This window comes from Schistocerca nitens, chromosome 4 (genome assembly GCF_023898315.1).
Source record: "Schistocerca nitens isolate TAMUIC-IGC-003100 chromosome 4, iqSchNite1.1, whole genome shotgun sequence".
NCBI lineage: Eukaryota > Metazoa > Arthropoda > Insecta > Orthoptera > Acrididae > Schistocerca > Schistocerca nitens.
The window spans coordinates 425,029,950-425,049,044 of NC_064617.1; the positions used below are offsets into that span (position 1 = coordinate 425,029,950).

General features: G+C 39.4%; 1 protein-coding gene across 1 annotated transcript in view; it reads right to left on the minus strand.

Annotated features, from left to right (window-relative positions):
• Positions 1 to 410: 410 nt before the first annotated feature.
• LOC126253210 (uncharacterized) overlaps positions 411 to 19,095 on the minus strand; it is a 94,232-nt gene continuing 75,547 nt past the window's right edge. The window contains exons 3-4 of the mRNA XM_049954387.1: positions 18,092 to 18,292; positions 411 to 1,652 (exon numbers count right to left, since the gene is read on the minus strand). Of these exons, the coding sequence (XP_049810344.1) occupies positions 1,279 to 1,652; positions 18,092 to 18,292 (575 nt within the window). The 3' untranslated portion in view covers positions 411 to 1,278. The remainder of the gene's footprint in view (positions 1,653 to 18,091; positions 18,293 to 19,095) is intronic.

A 19,095-nucleotide genomic window follows, 5' to 3' on the forward strand; every position in this document is an offset into this window, starting at 1 on the left:
AGGTAAACCTATCACATGTGCATGCTGGTAGAGTCTGAAGTATCATTACTGAAACACTTGTATTTTGTTTTCTGAAATTTATTTCATGTCCCTTTTACAGCATCGATGATTGTCCATATGTCCAGTCTTTCATTTATACCTACTAAAACCAAATGAATACTTTTGTCCAGTGTTGATATAGATATATTAATTACTGAAAATTATATAGTTTTAGTTTACATGATTTTCTTAATAAATATGTGCAACAATGTAGAATCAGAGTGTTCTCAAGTATCTATCAGAAAAGAGGAAGGTTGATCAAGGAAGTTGGAGAAGAGAAGCAGGAGAGAAATAAGTAAAAATAAAACCGTGGCATTTAAATAATATTAGAAGATAGAAATATAGCACAGTTTCATTTGTTAGAAAGTATACAAGAAATGACAAATTTGTGATCTGCTGCAACTAGTATTCTTAGTAATGACAGCAGTAGTATCTCCAGAAATATAGCCTCATTAGCCTCGGTCTAAATGAGATTTACAATGCATTGTGGCAATAACTTTTATTACTGATTTATGGTAAAAATCCTGTCAACATTTGATGTGCATTACATGAAGATTCAGTTTATATTCACCAAACTCTGTGATTAATGAAGACTGTAACAGCACAAGTGGTAAATTATCACTCAAAGATACAAGTAATGGTTCTGATAATGATAATATTTAAAACTAAAACCATGGAAATACGACTGCAGAAATATTGTTCAACTTTAGCACAGTATCCTGAGGAATACTACATATTAATGATGGGAAACTGCACAAATAATACATGAAGATTACACTTTAAGTTCATGTAACAGCAGTAGTAACTGTACACTGGCATACTTACAAAAGTTTTTAAATCACTATAAACAAATAAAATCCTTTATATTATCAGCCAATGAAATGTTTACTTTGCATAACTGAGTAGAAATGGTCCATAATCAAGTACTGCAAAATGAAATTTTCTTCAGCACCTTTCAAGCTATCATTGCTACACTGTGATGCACTAATCAGATAACCCGTGACAAATTTTAGAATATTGCCTTTCTTTCTCTTAAATGATCAGAATCAGTAGTTCAAAACAAGTATCACATTTACAACATATTTAAACAACATATAAATATATAAATACTATATTACTTCTTAAAATCTTCAAATGTTTTAACTTGTTTCAAAAATATCACAAAAATAGTTTGATATTGTTACTCTCCTTTGCATTCAGTACCATGCTGTTTGCTGATCTGCAGTGTGCTTTGCTTGGTCAAGAGTTAGTAAGCAGCCCCAACTTTAGACCAAGGTTTGTTAGTCCCTTTGTTGCAGAAACCTGCCACACTGCTACTGCGCTAGCCGCTAGTACAACTGCTCCTTCCAGGTAAATAGCATAACATGTACGAACTGTACTTGATGTGAGTCCCACACCTCCAGAGGCTGTAAAATCCAATGGGAACAGGAGGCAGTCAGAAAACGGGCGTGACCTGGCGGCGCCAAACACAATCACCCCAAAAATATAATAAGTTGCAATTGCAGCAGCAGGGAACAACTTCATCCATCGAGGAGCAGTGAAATGAGTTTCTCGATGTATGGTGCAATCCATACCATCTCGATGACTTGGAGTGCAGCGGCCCTCTTGATGCACTGTAATATAAAGTTTCTTAGCTACAAATCACATACAAGCACAGCAACAATTATGAAAGTGAACTGTTAAATAAACTGCCCATCTATACATATAATTAGTGTAGACGGCAAATGAATTGTTACTGTCTCCTCCTCTCCCACACACACACACACACACACACACACACACACACACACACACACAAAATATGGTACCAGTACGGCTTGAACATAAATGCACATGCTACCCAGTCTGCAAGTTGCACCTGTGCAATGTCCTCAATACATTGCAAGTGTTAGTGGTCAGAAGAGTGTCCTGTGTAGTTGGGAGGGCATTTTGTTGGAGCTCAGTGCATTTGAATGTTGGCAAATTGTTGGTGATCATATGGCGGATGCTTCCATAATCACAGCAGCTGAAGTGTTTGATGTTTGAAGAGGCACTGTATCAAAGCTTTATACTGCATACAGGTAATGCAGAAAATCATCATTTGCTAAGTTACAATGAGGAAGAAATTATGCTGAGAAATCATGACAGATGGTCATTGAACAGGACTGTGACAAAAAAATAAGTGGACAACAGCTGTAAAAGTAAAAAGTCACTGTAGAACTGAACATCACACTCGCGAACCTTGTCAACACCAAAACAACACAAAAGGAGCTCCATAAACAGGGAATTGCAGGGTGAGCCTAGAATTCCAAAACCACTCATCTCAGTGAGGCAAATCCCCCTAAGAGGGAAACATGGTGCTGAAGCCATAAAACCTGGACTATGAAGCAGAAGAAGAGTCTTATTCCAAATTTTGGTCAAGTTTACATCCCAGGAGTGAAGCATGGTGGGGGTTCATTGATAATTTAGGCAGCCACATTATGGAATACCATGAGCCCCAAGGTTACTCTCTAAGGTCACATTACTTCCAAGGACTATATGACCATTCTGACTCATCAGGCCCATCCCGTGGTACAATATCTGTTCCTCAATGGAGATGCTGTGTTCCTTGACAACAGGGCTGCTGTTTACTCAGCTTGCGTTGTCCAGGGCTTGTTTTGTAAGCACAAGGATGAATTATTGTTCCCTGGCCTTCACAGTCACCATATTTCAATATTACTGAGCCTTTGTGGTCTACCTCGATTTGAATGCTGTGAGATTGCTATCCACCTCCATTGCCACTACCTAAACTAGCCATTATTTTGTCGGAAGAACGGTATAAGAGTCCCTTGTAAACCATACAGGACCTCTATTTATCCACTGCGAGACAAATGGAAGCTGTTTTGAATGCTAACAGTTTTACTACTCTTCATCAGGCATGGTAATGTACTGCACCTTGGCCCACACCCAGAGGGAAAAGAGGAGGAGCGGCAGGGAGAGGAAGAGGACAACAGATAGGGAGAGGCAAGGGCGAGGGGACAGGTGGGTCAGGAGGAGAGGGCAGGGGGGGGGGTAAAGGAAGGGGTGAGGGGGAAGGGCCAAGGGGGAGGAGGTGAGGGAGAGGGTGTAGAGGGAGGGTCGAGAACAAGAGGGGGAGGGGAAGGAGAGAGAGTGAGGGTGGGGGGGAGGGGGATGAAGGAGGGGAAGGGGGTGAGGGGGAGGTGGAGGGGATGGAAGGGGTGGGTGTGGGGATGGGGACTGAGAGGGGGCAGGGGTGGAGGAGGGGAGGGTGAGGGGAAGGGGAGGGTGAGGGGAAGAGGGTGAGGGGAAGGGGAGGGTGAGGGGAAGAGGGTGAGGGGAAGGGGAGGGTGAGGGGAAGAGGGTGAGGGGAAGGGGAGGGTGAGGGAAAGGGGAGGGTGAGGAGAAGGGGAGGGTGAGGAGAAGGGGAGGGTGAGGAGAAGGGGAGGGTGAGGAGAAGGGGAGGGTGAGGAGAAGGGGAGGGTGAGGAGGAGGGGAGGGTGAGGGTGAGGGTGAGGGGAGGGTGAGGGTGAGGGGGAGGGGAGGGTGAGGGTGAGGGGGAGGGGAGGGTGAGGGTGAGGGGGAGGGGAGGGGGAGGGGAGGGGAGGGTGAGGGGGAGGGGAGGGTGAGGGGGAGGGGAGGGTGAGGGGGAGGGGAGGGGGCACAGGGGTGGGAGAGATAATTTAGTAAATAGTTGTGAAAAATAGCACACAGCTGTGTAACTTTTAAGTGGAAAATCCAGGATGGAATGTAACAATACGAGAGAAGGAAAGTTGCTACTCACCATATAGCGGAGATGCTGAGCTGTGATAGGCACAATAAAAAGATTCACACAGTCATAGCTTTTGGCCATTAAAGCCTTTGTCAGCAGTAGACGCGCGCGCGCCCCCCCCCCCCCCCCCCCCCCCCCCACACACACACAACTAGCACATAAATCTGCAGTCTGCGCTTGCGTGCGTTGGCCGAAAGCTATGACTGTGTGAATCTTTTTATTGTGCCTATCGCGGCTCAGGATCTCTGCTATATGGTGAGTAGCAACTTTCCTTCTCTCGTATTGTAACTTTTAAATGGTATATTATTGTTTTAGCATTTCATTTCTGTTTACAGATATTAAAGGTTTCAGTGAAAAGATAACAGTGCTTTAACCTGAAATAGCAACTACTGAAAATGTTGCACTAAAATGTCTATTTTCTCCATTTTCATATTGACCCTTCTAAGATGAAGATATATACACAGTAAGCATGACAGGTACTGGTACTTAGAATAGATATTTTACTCTGCAGTAGAACATACACTGCAATGAAACTCCTTGACAAATTCAAACCATCATTTGTGTCAGGAACTGAACTTGCAGAACTTGTGTCTTTATTTGCTTGCTAATTATGTGCACAAACCTCAAGTTTTGCCCTGCCAGTAGCTGCCTCCCATTTTTCCAAACTTTATAGAAGGTATGAAGTGTGGGAGAAACACTCTTCCAGATTGGAATCCGTGTCATACTTTGAGATCTGTTTAATGCCTACAAAAATCTGTGTACGTAGATTAAATGCTTCCAAAATAAGGAGCGCAAATGAAATCAGAATATCATGCAAAACTATGAGACGACTACTTAGCATCGAGGAGGCCAGATGATACCCGAATTAAATCGTATTATAGAATTCTAGGTAAAGTCAACAGAGCATAAATTACAAGGAAGATAAGCTCCTCTAGCAACAAATGAAGACCTATTTGGAACATAGTAAATATGTGACAGGGAAAACAAATCAGGAAAAGGGAAATTTTATTAAAGGTAAATTATGAACTGATCAATGAAACTCTCAGAATTACAGGTACCTTTAATAACTTTTTCTCTGTCAATAATTGGTAATTTAAGACTGACCACTTTAGTGGTTGGTGGCCTACAGATTGTAAGAAAACATCCTGAAACAAGATTGATAAAGTTTAACTACATCCTACATCTCAAAAAAAGCAGCAAGCTTTTGATACTGCTGGCTCTCTTAAAAATAAATATTTAAGTGGTTATGAAATTATTAGTAAAACAATCAACTGATGTTCAACTCAGCTTTGTAATATACTAAGTTACTTATGTAAGCAATCATTTCAGAGCAATATTTTTCAAAACAGGGTTTTAGTTACCAACACGTCTCATTATTGGCAGTATTTTAAAACGTTGAATAGATAATTTAAAACAGAATGTAAAAATAAATAGAAAAAAATTCTTAGCAGCAAACAGCTTGGATTTTGAAAAGTACTGTAAGTAATCAGACTACCTTTATCTCGACACACAATGTGCAAGAGGTAATCATAAAGTTTTGTCACCTCAAAACATCAAGGTGTGATTATGAAACTCGGTGATGGTGTTAGTCCTCCTCTAGATATTCACTCCACAGTGTGGTAAAGTGTCTCCAAAGATGGATGGTGAAGTGGAGACCTTGGTTGTAGAAGTTTGTCAAAATGGCTGCCACACAATGGTTTCTTCATCTGAGGAAAGTGGAAGAAGTTACTGGGTGCTATTCAGGGTGAATATTTTGGTGGGGAGAGGTGGGGGGGAGGGCCAAATTTTGGAAGCACAAAGAAGCAACATGTGTGACTGGATTCTGTGCAGTCACACATGCTGTAGAGCAAGAACATCCTCTTGGACAGCTCCTGCATTGCTGCTTCTTGACAGCCTCCCATGATTTTGTCAGAAGGTTTTGAGAGTACGCTCTGGTGATAGTTTGCCATGTTTGCTTTGCTCCTTTACCTTGGGATCACATTGATACATCCAGTACCTGTCCATAGTGATTAGGCCACTGAAGAACTAATCTGAATAGGCTTAACACAACCACAACACTTCTGTTGTTGCCTCTGACTTTTTGAATGGATGTGAGCGGTCACAGAACCCACTATTTAATGAACTTTATCATAATAAATAAAACTCTTCTGGGTCCATGATGCATTGTTAGTGTGTAAAACTTCTGACATTTTCGCCACTATTGTAAGTGGCCTTCCTCAGGGTGTTTCTTTTGCTAATTGTTGATTGAGAAAAGTTTGGTTTTTATATACTGGTGGAAGAGGCTGTTACTGATCTCCAATAAGGTACTTGTGATTATATATTGATTACAATTTTAATTTAAAAACCCACAGTTTTATATTCTTGTGTGAAAGTCTACAAAATGCATCAAAAAGAAATTTCACTCAAAAATTATGACACAAATTTCTGGTCATTACTTACCTTCAAGAGGCAAAATACCACAATCATTGACAGACACAGTAAAAACATATGACACTATCATGACTTTCAGAACCAATACTTCCTTGCTTGGAGGTGGAGAGAGGGGTAGATCTGGGAATGTTAAAAATGAAGGGCAGATCCCTTAGGGGATGAGAGGACAGGGGGGAGACAAAGAGGAAAATTAGAAGAGGAGAAGAAGTGGCTCTTTTGAAAGAAGCCAGTTTTCTTTGAATTTACATGATGTATGTGTGTTCAGGATCTCTTTCTAAACCACTGGACTGATTTTTAGCAGCTTTGGTATGAGAATCAGCACTGTGGCAGTTAGAATCCTCTAGCTCCTGTAGGAACAGAGGTATGGGCTAAAAGGCTGCCTTCCACAACAAGTGTGTTGTGCAGGTAGTATCAGAAAGCCTCCTAGGGGTATACACATGCAGATGTGCAGGGGAATGGGATGGTCAGAAAGAGAGAGAGGAGGAGATGGATAGAGAACGGGTGTAGGACGGGTAGATACAGGAGGTAGATAGCACATGTAGAGAAATAGTGGCCAGGTTGAAAAGGAAGAGGGGAGGGGGAGGAGATGGACAGAGAAAAGGGAAGGAGGATGTAGCCAGAGGGAGCAGGGAGTAAGATATGGTCGGAGAGAGGGGCAGAGGAGATGCAAGAAGGGAGGAGTGGGAGGAGATGAAGAGACAGAGCTTGTGGAGAGGAGATAGACAAATAGAGGTGGGAGGATGATGTGGACAGAGAGGCAGTAGGAGGAAGAAGTGGACACAGAAACGCAAAGGAGGGAATGTGTGCAATATATGTGTTGAACACATACATGGGCAAAGCCTTGGGCAAAAGGATATATAGTGATTCCTATAATTATCATTGTGAATAGATTAGCACTAGTGATAATCTGTTGTTAGTATATTTTACAAAAGCAGGGTGCAGTAGCTGCCTGTTAATTTATAATTTGATGGTTTCACATCACTGAAGGCTCTCTTTCATTATGGGGTTTATGGTTGGTTGGTTGGTTGGTTGGTTTGGGGAAGGAGACCAGACAGCGTGGTCATCGGTCTCATCGGATTAGGGAAGGATAAGGGAAGGAAGTCGGCCGTGCCCTTTCAGAGGAACCATCCCGGCATTTGCCTGGAGTGATTTAGGGAAATCACGGAAAACCTAAATCAGGATGGCTGGACGTGGGATTGAACCGTCGTCCTCCCGAATGCGAGTCCAGTGTCTAACCACTGCGCCACCCCGCTCGGTTGGGGTTTATGAAACAATACATCTATCTGAACGAATGAATGAATGAATGAATGAATGAACAGTTCTAAAGAAGTTTTGTTTAAGTGTACACTCAGCTGTAAATGAAAGGACAGGGTTCATGGTAAAACTTCATATATACATTAATTGAAAAACAACTTACTGATCATGACAAAATCACATTTAAGAGGACTAATATAACTCTTGAGCATATTGAAAGTAACTGGCGAGTGATGAATATGTCTAGAGAACACATTATCAGTAAAGACAGTGTGGTAAGAACTGCTGAAACAAAACACTGATGTTTGAACTACTATTCTCAAACTGTTTTCAAAGTAAGTGAATGATAAATGAACTTTCAGTGGTGCAAGGAATATAAAATCTCTACTACTAGCAACAAAAACTTGATTGACCAGATTACTTTTACACTGTTCTGTATTGCAATACACGTTTGAATCTGAAGGGCATTGTGGGTATTGTCTTCTTCCAAGTATTGAAGCTTCTGTATTGGTCTAGGATGTCATATCATGAGTTTCAATAGTACCTATGGTCATATTAATGGAAAGGTAAATGGTAATGTGTATAAATGTGTATTAGGTGACATCATTCATTCAGAGGTACAGGCGTTGTTCCCAGTAGGGGATTACATCTTCTAAGATAATTATGTCAACACATAGCTGCTTAAACATTGGTTTGAAAATCAAATAACAAACCTTTCTTGAATTCCGCAACTGAGCTAGTGTGATATGTGTTGGAAATACAATTATGTATCCGTTTTCCTCCTTCAACATCCCTCAAGGAGTAGTACAAAATCTCACTGATCATCTTTCATAATTTATATGAAGTGATCCCCAAGAGGAGTCAGGGTTTTGTGGATGAAAAAAATGACCATACACCACAGTAATTGACTCTGCTTTAATGGGTATGTTGGTAAGAGCACTGACTAAAAAAGGAAAATATGATGGTGTGAAATTCAATATAGCACACAACTATAATCTGTTAGGACAAATTGTGAGAGCAGTTACTATTCCAATAAAGAAGGTTCAGCAACTTTAAGAGCATATCTTTTCTTGAATTTCATTGGCATTTAATCTATCATTCCCATAATTTAAAATTTCCTCTCAGATTACTACAAACTCATCTCAAATTATTTGTAACCTCAGTGAATTCAAAATTGTAAATGACTGACATATTCTTAATGAAAACTTCTGTTGTTATTGTTGTTATCATTGTCGTTATCATCTTCAGTCTGAAGACTGGTTTCCTGCAGCTCTCCTTGCTGGTCTATCCTGTGTAAGGCTTTTCATCTCTGCATAACTACTACAACCTACATCCATTTGAACTCCAAGACACTATCCATTCTGCTCAACTGCTCTCCCAAGTCTTCTGCCATGTATGACAGAATTACTATGTCATTGGCAAAACTTAGTTTTTATTTCTTCTCTCTTCACTTGAGTTCCGTTTTAAAATTTGTCCTTGCTTTCCTTTACTGCTTGCTCAATGTACAGACTGAATAACATTGGGGATAAGCTACAAACCTGCCTCATTCCCTTTGCAACCACTACTTCCCTTTAACATCCTTTGACTCCTATAACTGCAGACTGGTTTCTGTACAAGTTGTAAATTATCTTTTGCTCCTTGTATTTTATCCCTGCTACCTTCAAAATTTCAGTGAGTGTAGACCAGTCAACAATGTCAAAAGCTTTCTCTAAATCTACAAATGCTATAAATGTAGGTTTGCCTTTCTTCATTGTATCTTCTAGCAAATGTCACAGATTCTCGGCATTGCCTACCGTATTCCTATATTTTTTTTGGAACCCCAACCAATCTTCCTCAAATTCAGCTTCTACCAAGTTTAAGGTAAAATAAACGAAGACTGGGTGTTAATTTATTTTGTTAGTAGATAAATGATAAGAAAAGTTTCATAAAAACAAAAAGTGGGAGGATGTATTAGGGAGTTGGAGTTGATGCCTCAGAGGGAGGCAGCATGTGTGTGGGATAGGTATTTGGGAAGAAGGGGCAGCAGGTGCATGAGACAGGAAGCCAACACATGGTCACCACAGCTGGTGAGTTTGTGTGGGGCACAATGAAAATGATGTGTACATGTTGACTGGGAGGGGATGACAGGCCAGAGGAATAGAAGACTATTGGGTAGAGGGTCCTATTCACAGTGCATTTCTCATGAAGCTTTAAAATGACCATTGCTTCTTGACATGTAGCTAACAGAATTTTTCGGTTCTTGGAAACAATATTCACATAACTTCGAGGAAGAGAGGCTACTGAGAAATTTTTAATTTAATTTTGAAATGACAGATTTCCAATTTCTTGCTTTATGTAGGATGGTAACTAGCTGAATACTTTTTGCCAAAGTACATAACTACCATTCAAAATACAGGAAAGAAGGCAAAGTCTACCTCAAAATTTTTATGTACCATGTATAGTGATTGTGCCCACTACAATTCAGCTGGAACTGATTATTGTTGCCAAAAAAAGGCCATTTAGGAGTAAATATATTAAGAAGCATGTGTAAGAATTCTGAGCCACTTAAAAACACTTTGGGGCAAGGTGTAGAGTTATCTGTTTTTACCATTCATTTCTGCTGAATAAGCACACTCTTTTTGCTTGAGGTACACTGCTCCAAACTAATTCTGTAGAACAACAAGAAATTAAAATATCTAAAACAAGTCACCATTAGTCTTCAGATCAATACAATGAGAGCTGCTTTTAAGGACAAAACATAGTGAAATGAGACTTGCTGATTAGTTTATCTATGTGTTTGACTCCATTTTACCTTGTTATTCAATTGGACTTTAAGGGGAGATTTACCTTATATACTTACAATGTAAAGTTTGTCAATTTGAGGTGCATTTATCTTGTGAATGGTTCTTGATAATGTTATAAAATTTTAATGGCTGGAGGAGCAAGAGTCTTTCTCCATTGACCTGCTTTTGTAGATAAGTCGCTTGCACAATTTATTTTGTAGAGAATTTTTTGCAAGTTGTAAAATTCTTTCCTCATATTTAAGCTTCTAAAATATTAAAATGAACTTCTCTTAAAAATGCATCATTGATGTTCACTCCAGTTTCTGTAGGTTGTGTAAGTTTCACTGTTCTATGATGATAAGTTCCTGAAGAAAATGTAACTAATCATTAAAAAAGAATAAAATCTCAGGAATCCAGCTTTAAAGATGAACATAGTTTGATAGTTTGTTACTGATGTTAGAACAGCCCTGCACCATATCCTGGGTCATCTGCATTTTCTTCATCCTCCCTGGCTCTCTCAGCATTCCTTGAGTGCATTCGTGCCTTCCTAGCTACCATTGTCATTTCATAATCTGCTTTCTTCACATGGACAGCATCCAATTTGGAACATGCCATCACCATATTTTCCCCAGGTTGTATGCCTATGCATCATAAACACCCAAATTCAATGTATCTTTACCTACAAATACTGTTCTAGGAATTCTAGACCATATGTCACTGTTAAATGATTCATTTGGGTACTTGAAGAACAAGGAACAAGTGAATGCAGAACACAAACAGGGCAGCCAACTGCGAGCATGAAATATTTTCACAAATCAGCAAATTAGGTTTCTGAAGTTCAAGAAGTTGACAGAAGGCAAAAGGGGGACATGGAAACATGTGCTGCCCTTAATGTAAATGAATATTTAAAACCTTTAATGGCTAAAATGCCCTTAGAAAACATGTTTCTCTAGTAAAATACCTCCCAGGAATGTTTATGCGCAAGAAAATATTTTTTTCCCCTATTTTGTCCCCTACAAAGGTACAATCTCCCCTTAAGGAACACAGTGGGTTCACATAGCATATGACCACTAATGCCTACAATTTGAGTCGTTATGAGATTAAAACTTTAACCATTAACTGTGAATCATTTGAAACCTGTTCAGCTATAATCTGAACTGTGTATGGTAAGGTTTTGTTTGTGTCCTTGATTACTATGCTTGTGTTTTATCAGCAAACATTACAGTTTGTACACCACTCTTTGAACTAATTGGTAGATCATTTATGTTGGTTAAGGGCAAGAGTGGGGGTATTATCAACGTTTGTGGGACTCGACATGTTATGTTTCCCATTTTGAGGTGGGCATCATGCCTGTGATAAAATCTGTCAGTGATACCTTCTGATTTCTGCTGTGAAGATAAGACTCCACTCACACAAGAGGAATGCCTTTAATGCCATAACAATTTAGTTTGCAAAGTATAAGTTTTTTATTCACACATTCCAAGGCTTTAGCTAGATCACAAAATATTTAGTTCTGTCAGGATTTTATTTGTGAGGTCTTGTTGTCTCTGTAGACAATCCTTTATCAAAATCAAAGTTAAACTGAAGGTCAGTTAATAAGTTCTGCCCAGATAAGTGAGTCAGTATTCAATTATAGGATACTTTCTCAAAAAGTCTTGAGAAGACACAAAGGAGTGAGATGGGTCTTTCAATATGGGTGTTTGACATATCTCCAGCTCTATAGGTGAATGTTACTATAGTACTGATTAATGACAAAGATAACATAAGGGAAAGGCTATGCATGAGATTTTAATAATCTGCTAGAAATACAATAATAGACATTAAAATTAGTAATTTTTAATGACCTGGTGAATTCTGATGCAGTGTCTGCTCAAGTAAGCCTAATACATATGTATTTGGTTGCTTATTTGTAGGTGCAATGTTTCCTGCCATGATGAGGAGATAATCACTGAATTTAGTGGCAAGTGATTTGAATGTATCAAAATTTCTACTAAACCTTTTTTTTTGTGGTCTCAGTTTCATTTGGATCCCTAGCTTTGCTTGCTTCTTTTTTTTAATAAAAGTCCCAAACTATTTTTGCGTTATTCTTGGAATTTTTTGAACATAGTACTCATGTTTTGATTTTTTTAAGAACAGAGAGGAGTAGTTTACAACAATGGTGGTAATGTAGTTTTGGCTATTGGCATGGTTTGCCCTCTGTATTTGGTAGAGCTCTCGCTTACCAGTGAGAAATGATACTCCATTCCCCGGAGTTATCCAACTATTATCCTTGCTTATCCTCAAGTCCATACTTTTTTGGGTTAGGGAAAACAAGACTCAGAGTGCAAAAAAAAAAAAAAAAAAGTTTTTTCGAGTTAAATGTTCCATTTACACCTGTCTTAAATTTTTCCCCAGAGCTCTTCTTGTAATTTATCTCTAAATGCTGTGAACCAATCACTATTTATGATTTAGTGATATAATACATTTCTTTATGATTTGTCCCAACTGTTCAGCATACACATATTTCATTTTTAACCTTTGATTATCATGATTAGATAAACTATACTGGCAACTGTTTAACAGTTAAAAAATTTCATGAAATGTATTGACAGTTGCAAATAGAGGCAACAATCGGCTGTATAATGAAATGACAATAATGAAAATTTGTGCCAGACTGGGACTCGAACCCGGATTTCCCGCTTTATGCAACCAGTCACCTCAACTGCTCTGGTTATCTGTGCATGACTCCTGGCCAGACCCAAACTCCCATATGTCTGTTGACTTTTTCCTCTCCCCTTGCCCACATTTTTGTTAATAACACTCTTAACTTGTTTTTAACCTTCTATGTAGGTCCAGGGCATGAGAAGTATAGTTAATATTTATAGTATCTACTACAGTAGCATCAATATGAAATGTCACAGCCGTACATGGGAGACCATCCTGCTCTGTGTTCGTTTCTTAAACAGCGGAGTTAACAGTCCTACAAGTTATCAGCAAAAGCCACAATGTGTGTCCTACAGCTACTCTTCCTTTCTTTATGCGATACCTTGCACTATTCATAGTTACATCTAATCCAGGTTATTTCCAAGTGCTAAAATATTCTCTTTGTATCAAATCGAAAATTCTCTCAGAAAGCTACAAGAGACTATATTATGAGACGGAATATCTGGCCATTACTAATCTTCAGGAAAAATGTCAGTATTGCCTTTAGGCCCTTATAAAATTCCAACAGAGGTTTTTTTTACTAATAATTACTTCCTCAGGAACTACTGGACGAGGTTAAAAAGGAAGGGCAAGACACTCAGGCACTTGGATGAGAGGGACCTTACAACAGATAGGAGCTATTACTTCCAAAATCTACAGTTGTGTACTTTTATAGATGTCTATCAGCAGTACTGAATTTCTCCTGAAGGTAAGTTCTGTCTCATAATTTTAGATTTTTCAACTTCTCTCTTTGACAGAAGTAGACCATAAGGCTAAGATTTTTGTGGTTCAGAATCACAGATACATACTCTATGTGATCAAAAGTATTCGGACACACAGCTGAAAAGGACTTAAAAGTTCGTGGCACCCTCCATCACTAATCCTGGAATTCAGGATGGTGTTGACCCACCCTTAGCCTTGATGACAGCTTCCACTCTCGCAGGCATATGTTCAATCAGGTGCTGGAAGGTTTCTTGGGGAATGGCAGCCCATTCTTTATGGAGTGCGGCACTGAGGAGAGGTATCGATATCAGTTGGTGATGCCTGGCATGAAGTTGGCGTTCCAAAACATCCCAGAGGTGTTCTATAGGATTCAGGTCAGCACTCTGTGGGGCCAGTCCATTACAGGGATGTTTTTGTTGTGTAACCACTCCACCACAGGTCGTGCATTATGAACAGGTGCTTGATTGTGTTGAAAGATGCAATCACCATCCCTGAATTGCTCTTCAACAGTGGGAAGCAAGAAGGTGCTTAAAACATCAACGTAGGCCTGTGCTGTGATAGTGCCATGCAAATCAACAGAGAGTGCAAGTCCCGTCCATGAAAAACACACCCACACCATAACATCACTGCCTCCAAATTTTACCGTTGGCACTGAATTTTACTGTTGGCACTTCACACGCTGGCAGATGACGTTCACTGGGCATTCGCCATACCCACACCCTGTCATCGGATCACCACATTGTGTACTGTAATTTGTCACTTCACACATTTTTCCACTGTTCAATCGTCCAATTTTTATGCTCCTTACACCAAGTGAGGTGCTTTTTGTCAGTTATCGGCGTGATATGTGGCTTATGAGCAGCCGCTCGACCATGAAATCCAAGTTTTCTCGCCTCCTGCCTAACGGTCATAGTACTTGCAGTGGATCCTGATGCAATTTGGAGTTCCTATGTGATGGTCTGGATAGATGTCTGCCTATTTCACATTATGACCCTCTTCAACTGTTGGCAGTCTCTGTCAGTCAACAGATGAGGTTGGTCTGTATACTTTTGTGCTGTACATGTCCCTTCACATTTCCACTTCACTATCACATTAAAAGCAGTGGACCTAGGGATGTTTAGGAGTGTGGAAATATCGTGTACAGACATATGACCCAAGTGACACCCAATCACCTGACCATATTCAAAGTCTGTGATTTCTGCGGAGCACCCCATTCTGCTCTCTCAAGATGTCCAATGACTACTGAGGTTGCTGATATGGAGTACCTGGCAGTAGGTGGCAGCACAATGTACCTAATATGAAAAACGTATGTTTTTGGCGGTGTCTGGATACTTTTGATCACATACTGTATGATGAGTTGGGCCACAGTGGCTCAAAGTTGCACTACTTATTGCCTCAGGGTCCTCCTGGAGATTCCAGTGAAGTGGCAGTTCTCATGCGGGTGGTTTTTAAGTAAATTTTTTTTGACAGTTCTGTACAAGTCTTGCAGCAAAGAACTTTTCATCAAATGAAATTTTGACCACTGATGTCATACATTTGGTATATTTTAGCCAATGCATACAGGAGCAGTTCTCAGTCCTTCGATTTCCAACAGACTAGTTATCACACCTTGTTGAACAACTGATGTGGTTGACATGTTACTTATATCTATTGTGACCAGAAAGCACAATAAAGTCACTATATGCACTGAATGCTGAGTAAAATTTTAGTGTGACTGCTTACTTGAAGTGGTACTGCATCAGCAAACCAATTCGTCTGACAAGGGAACCTCCCCATCGCACCCCCTTCAGATTTAGTTATAAGTTGGCACAGTGGATAGGCCTTGAAAAACTGAACGCAGATCAATCGAGAAAACAGGAAGAAGTTGTGTGGAACTATGAAAAAAATTAGTAAAGCATGCAAACTGAGTAGTCCATGCGAACATAGGCAACATCAAGGACACTGGGAGTCAAGGAGCGCCGTGGTCCCAGGGTTAGCGAGAGCAGCTACGGAACAAGAGGTCCTAGGTTCAAGTCTTCCCTCGAGTGAAAAGTTTAATTTTTTATTTTAAGTTTATGTGACAAACTCTTATGTTTTCATCACTTTTTTGGGAGTGATTATCACATCCACAAGAAAACCTAAATCGGGCAAGGTAGAAGAATCTTTTTAACCATTCGCTAAGTGTACAAGTTAGGTGGGTCGACAACATATTCCTGTCATGTGACGCACATGCCGTCACCAGTGTCGTATAGAATATATCAGACGTGTTTTCCCGTGGAGGAATCGGTTGACCTATGACCTTGCGACCAAATGTTTTCGGTTCCCCTTTCGTCTACTAATCGCACAGTTTTGCGGTGCGGTCGCAAAACACAGACACTAAACTTATTGCAGTGAACAGAGACATCAATGAACGAACGGACAGATCATAACTTTGCGAAAATAAAGAAAGTAAAATTTTCAGTCGAGGGAAGACTTGAACCAAGGACCTCTCGTTGAGCAGCTACTCACGCTAACCACAGGACCACGGCGCTTCTGAGCTCAGAGTCGCCTTGATGTATCCTATCTTGCGCATGGACTACTCAGTTTGTATATTTTACTAATTTTTTTCACGGTTCCACACAACTTCTTCCTGTTTTCTCGATTGATCTATGTTCAGTTTTTCAAGGCCTATCCACTGTGCCAACTTATAACTAAATCTGAGGGGGGTGCGATGGGGAGGTTCCCTTGTGAGCAAGTATTGATTTGTAACCAACCTGACACGATTTCCACAGTTCCAAAGTTGACAGAAAGAACCAGTTCCTTTACAGTGGTTCAATTTCCAAGATGTTTGTTACTTCCCATCCATCTAAAGAGATGGGAAGATTTCACTTTAACTATTATTCATCTGGGTACCATGGAATTTTGTGTGTTAATCTGTACATGCAAGATATCAGTCTTTGGAAACCAAATCATTACTATTTGTTTCTGAAATTACATTATAAAGATTTTTTGTAAGAATAAGAGATAACAATAACATATCTGCACAGCTGCTTAACTACTGAATTAGCTGTCAATGGGATTTTTTCAGACCCATGTCCAAACTACGCACCAGAAAAAAAACATGACATTATTATGTGTCTAGATATCACTTACATAGGTTACAAAGAGATGGACACCAAGTATCAATTCTTGATGGATTCCATTTTTTATGATTCCCTTTTAGACTTACTCTCAAGCCCAGACTATGGAATGTTAAAGTTGCTCTGCTTTCTGTTAGGTAAGATTCTTGCCTCCACAAGGTATGTGAAAAAATTCCAATGATGGTGTACGCTTTGAGTATGGTAAAAAATGGCCGCTATTGAGAAGCATGACGAGAAAGCAAAGAATTTTAGAACATTGCAACATTACGATATTACTGATGAATTTAAGTTTTTTGGTAACAAATATAGTTCTGTAATTATTAATAAAATTGTAACATATGTGTATAGGGTTAATGTTAGGATTGAAAGACTAACTCTTGATGATAAAGCTAACAAGAAGATATTTGAAGATCAGGTTGCATTGGAGAAAGTGCGTATAGCATGTAGTAATAAAATGGGTGCTTTTGAGTTGAATCCCCAGAAAGCATCTGGGGTACCTTGGCATAAATATACTAGAAGGAATAGGTTTAAGTTTGTAACGTATTCTAAACCAGAACAAAGTGCAGATATAACTAAAGTTAAGTCTTGGACAGATCTTGAAAAAGAGTGTAAAGTTAAAAATAGGTTGTTTCAAGGGACAAAACCATTTTATATTAGTCTGCAGTTTGCAGGTGATGAGCCTGAAAAAAATGATAATGTACAGAGTGAAGTTAAATATGTGATGTTTATTGTAAGAAACAGAGTGTATATGGCATTTTGTAAGAGGAAAGGTAACATAACGTTACAATGATATTTTATTCTGACAGTCCGTAAAAAAATTCTTTTGGGGGTCTTAGACTATCCCAACAATGATCTGTTTTACAGAAATAAAATGAGTACACTCTGTGGGCTGTCTTTTCATAGAATTAGAACTTATCTAGTAAGCAGAAGACATAATTGTGTTTTAGTTTCAGAACCTACACCGAGAACACATGATACTACTGAAACTTCCCGGTAGATTAAAACTGTGTGCCAGCCTGAGACTGGAACTGGGGCCTTTGCCTTTCACAGACAAGTGGACTTGCTGATGAAAGACAAAGATCCTGAGTTAAAGTTTCAGTCTGGTACACAGTTTTCATGTGCCAGGAAATTTTATATCACCTCACACACTGCTGCAAAGTTAAAAATCATTCCAGATATGACAGACCCACTTCTGTAATCAAAGTCTAAAATAAAACTTCAGAAAAGCCTTATGTGATGAAGTCTCACCTGTCTGTAAGTTTCTGATCACGTTTAAGTGACTCGTCTAATGGTACAGAGTCAATGGCATGCAATCATTCATTTAAAAATTATTAACATTATTTTTAGATGCATACCATTATAGGTGAAGCAGCAGACAATCATGGCAGCAATAAATGATGTCCCACGCTGCCAAGTCATAGACAAATGTTGTAATTTCACAGCAACCAACATTCCAATATTAAGCACTAGGAGTAAATGTAAAGGAATGCCAATAGCAGAGAAGATAACTGCAGCAATTCTCCCAAGCGTTGTTCTAGGAACAGGTGCTCCAAAACCTGGAATAAAAAGCATAGTCAATATAATGTGCAGAACAACACTTTTTTAGTATTTACAGAAAATCCATTATGGACAGTGAAATAGATCATTTTATGCATTACTAATGCAAAGAAACAGTATTAGTCTTCTCAAGAACCATACTGGCTATCACATGCGATGATTTACAATAATAGGTCAAGTGTTTTAATATTTTGTGTATTAAACAATGCATACCAAAATAAGATGCACTTATGGGTACTGCAGCAATTGTCAACATTCTCATCTTTAACAGAGAATATTTTGGAAGATGATGTTTCCAATAAAACTTCCTCCTTCTCTTAAAATTCAAAGTAGTCTTGTTTTATTCACGTACTAGATTTCACATGTATGTAATGAGACATGTTTCACATAAGATAATTGAAAGTATCATGATGACTATGAAAGGTTTTTAGGGTGCTTGACATCTGGGGCTTTAGGCTTATCCACTATAAATGGAAGTGAGGCTGTGATAACGATGTAAGCCTATCCTGAATATGAGAGCTTGTTTCTCTCAAAATGCGATGACTGAAACGTGATTCCTTCTACTAAATTCGTGTGTTGGTCTGTTTCACATCTCCTCCTAAACCATTGGACTGAGTTCCACTGCATTTGGCACACATACTACTTATTGTCTGGAAGAAAGTACCGCGTGGTGGTGGGGGGAGGGGGGCTATGTACCACCTAGGGGGCCGTTGGGCTGGGGTGGGGGAGAAAAGAGTTGGTAGTGACTGACATCTAGGCTGCCCTGCACATCTGACATGTTATCTTGGTACTATCTGAAAGT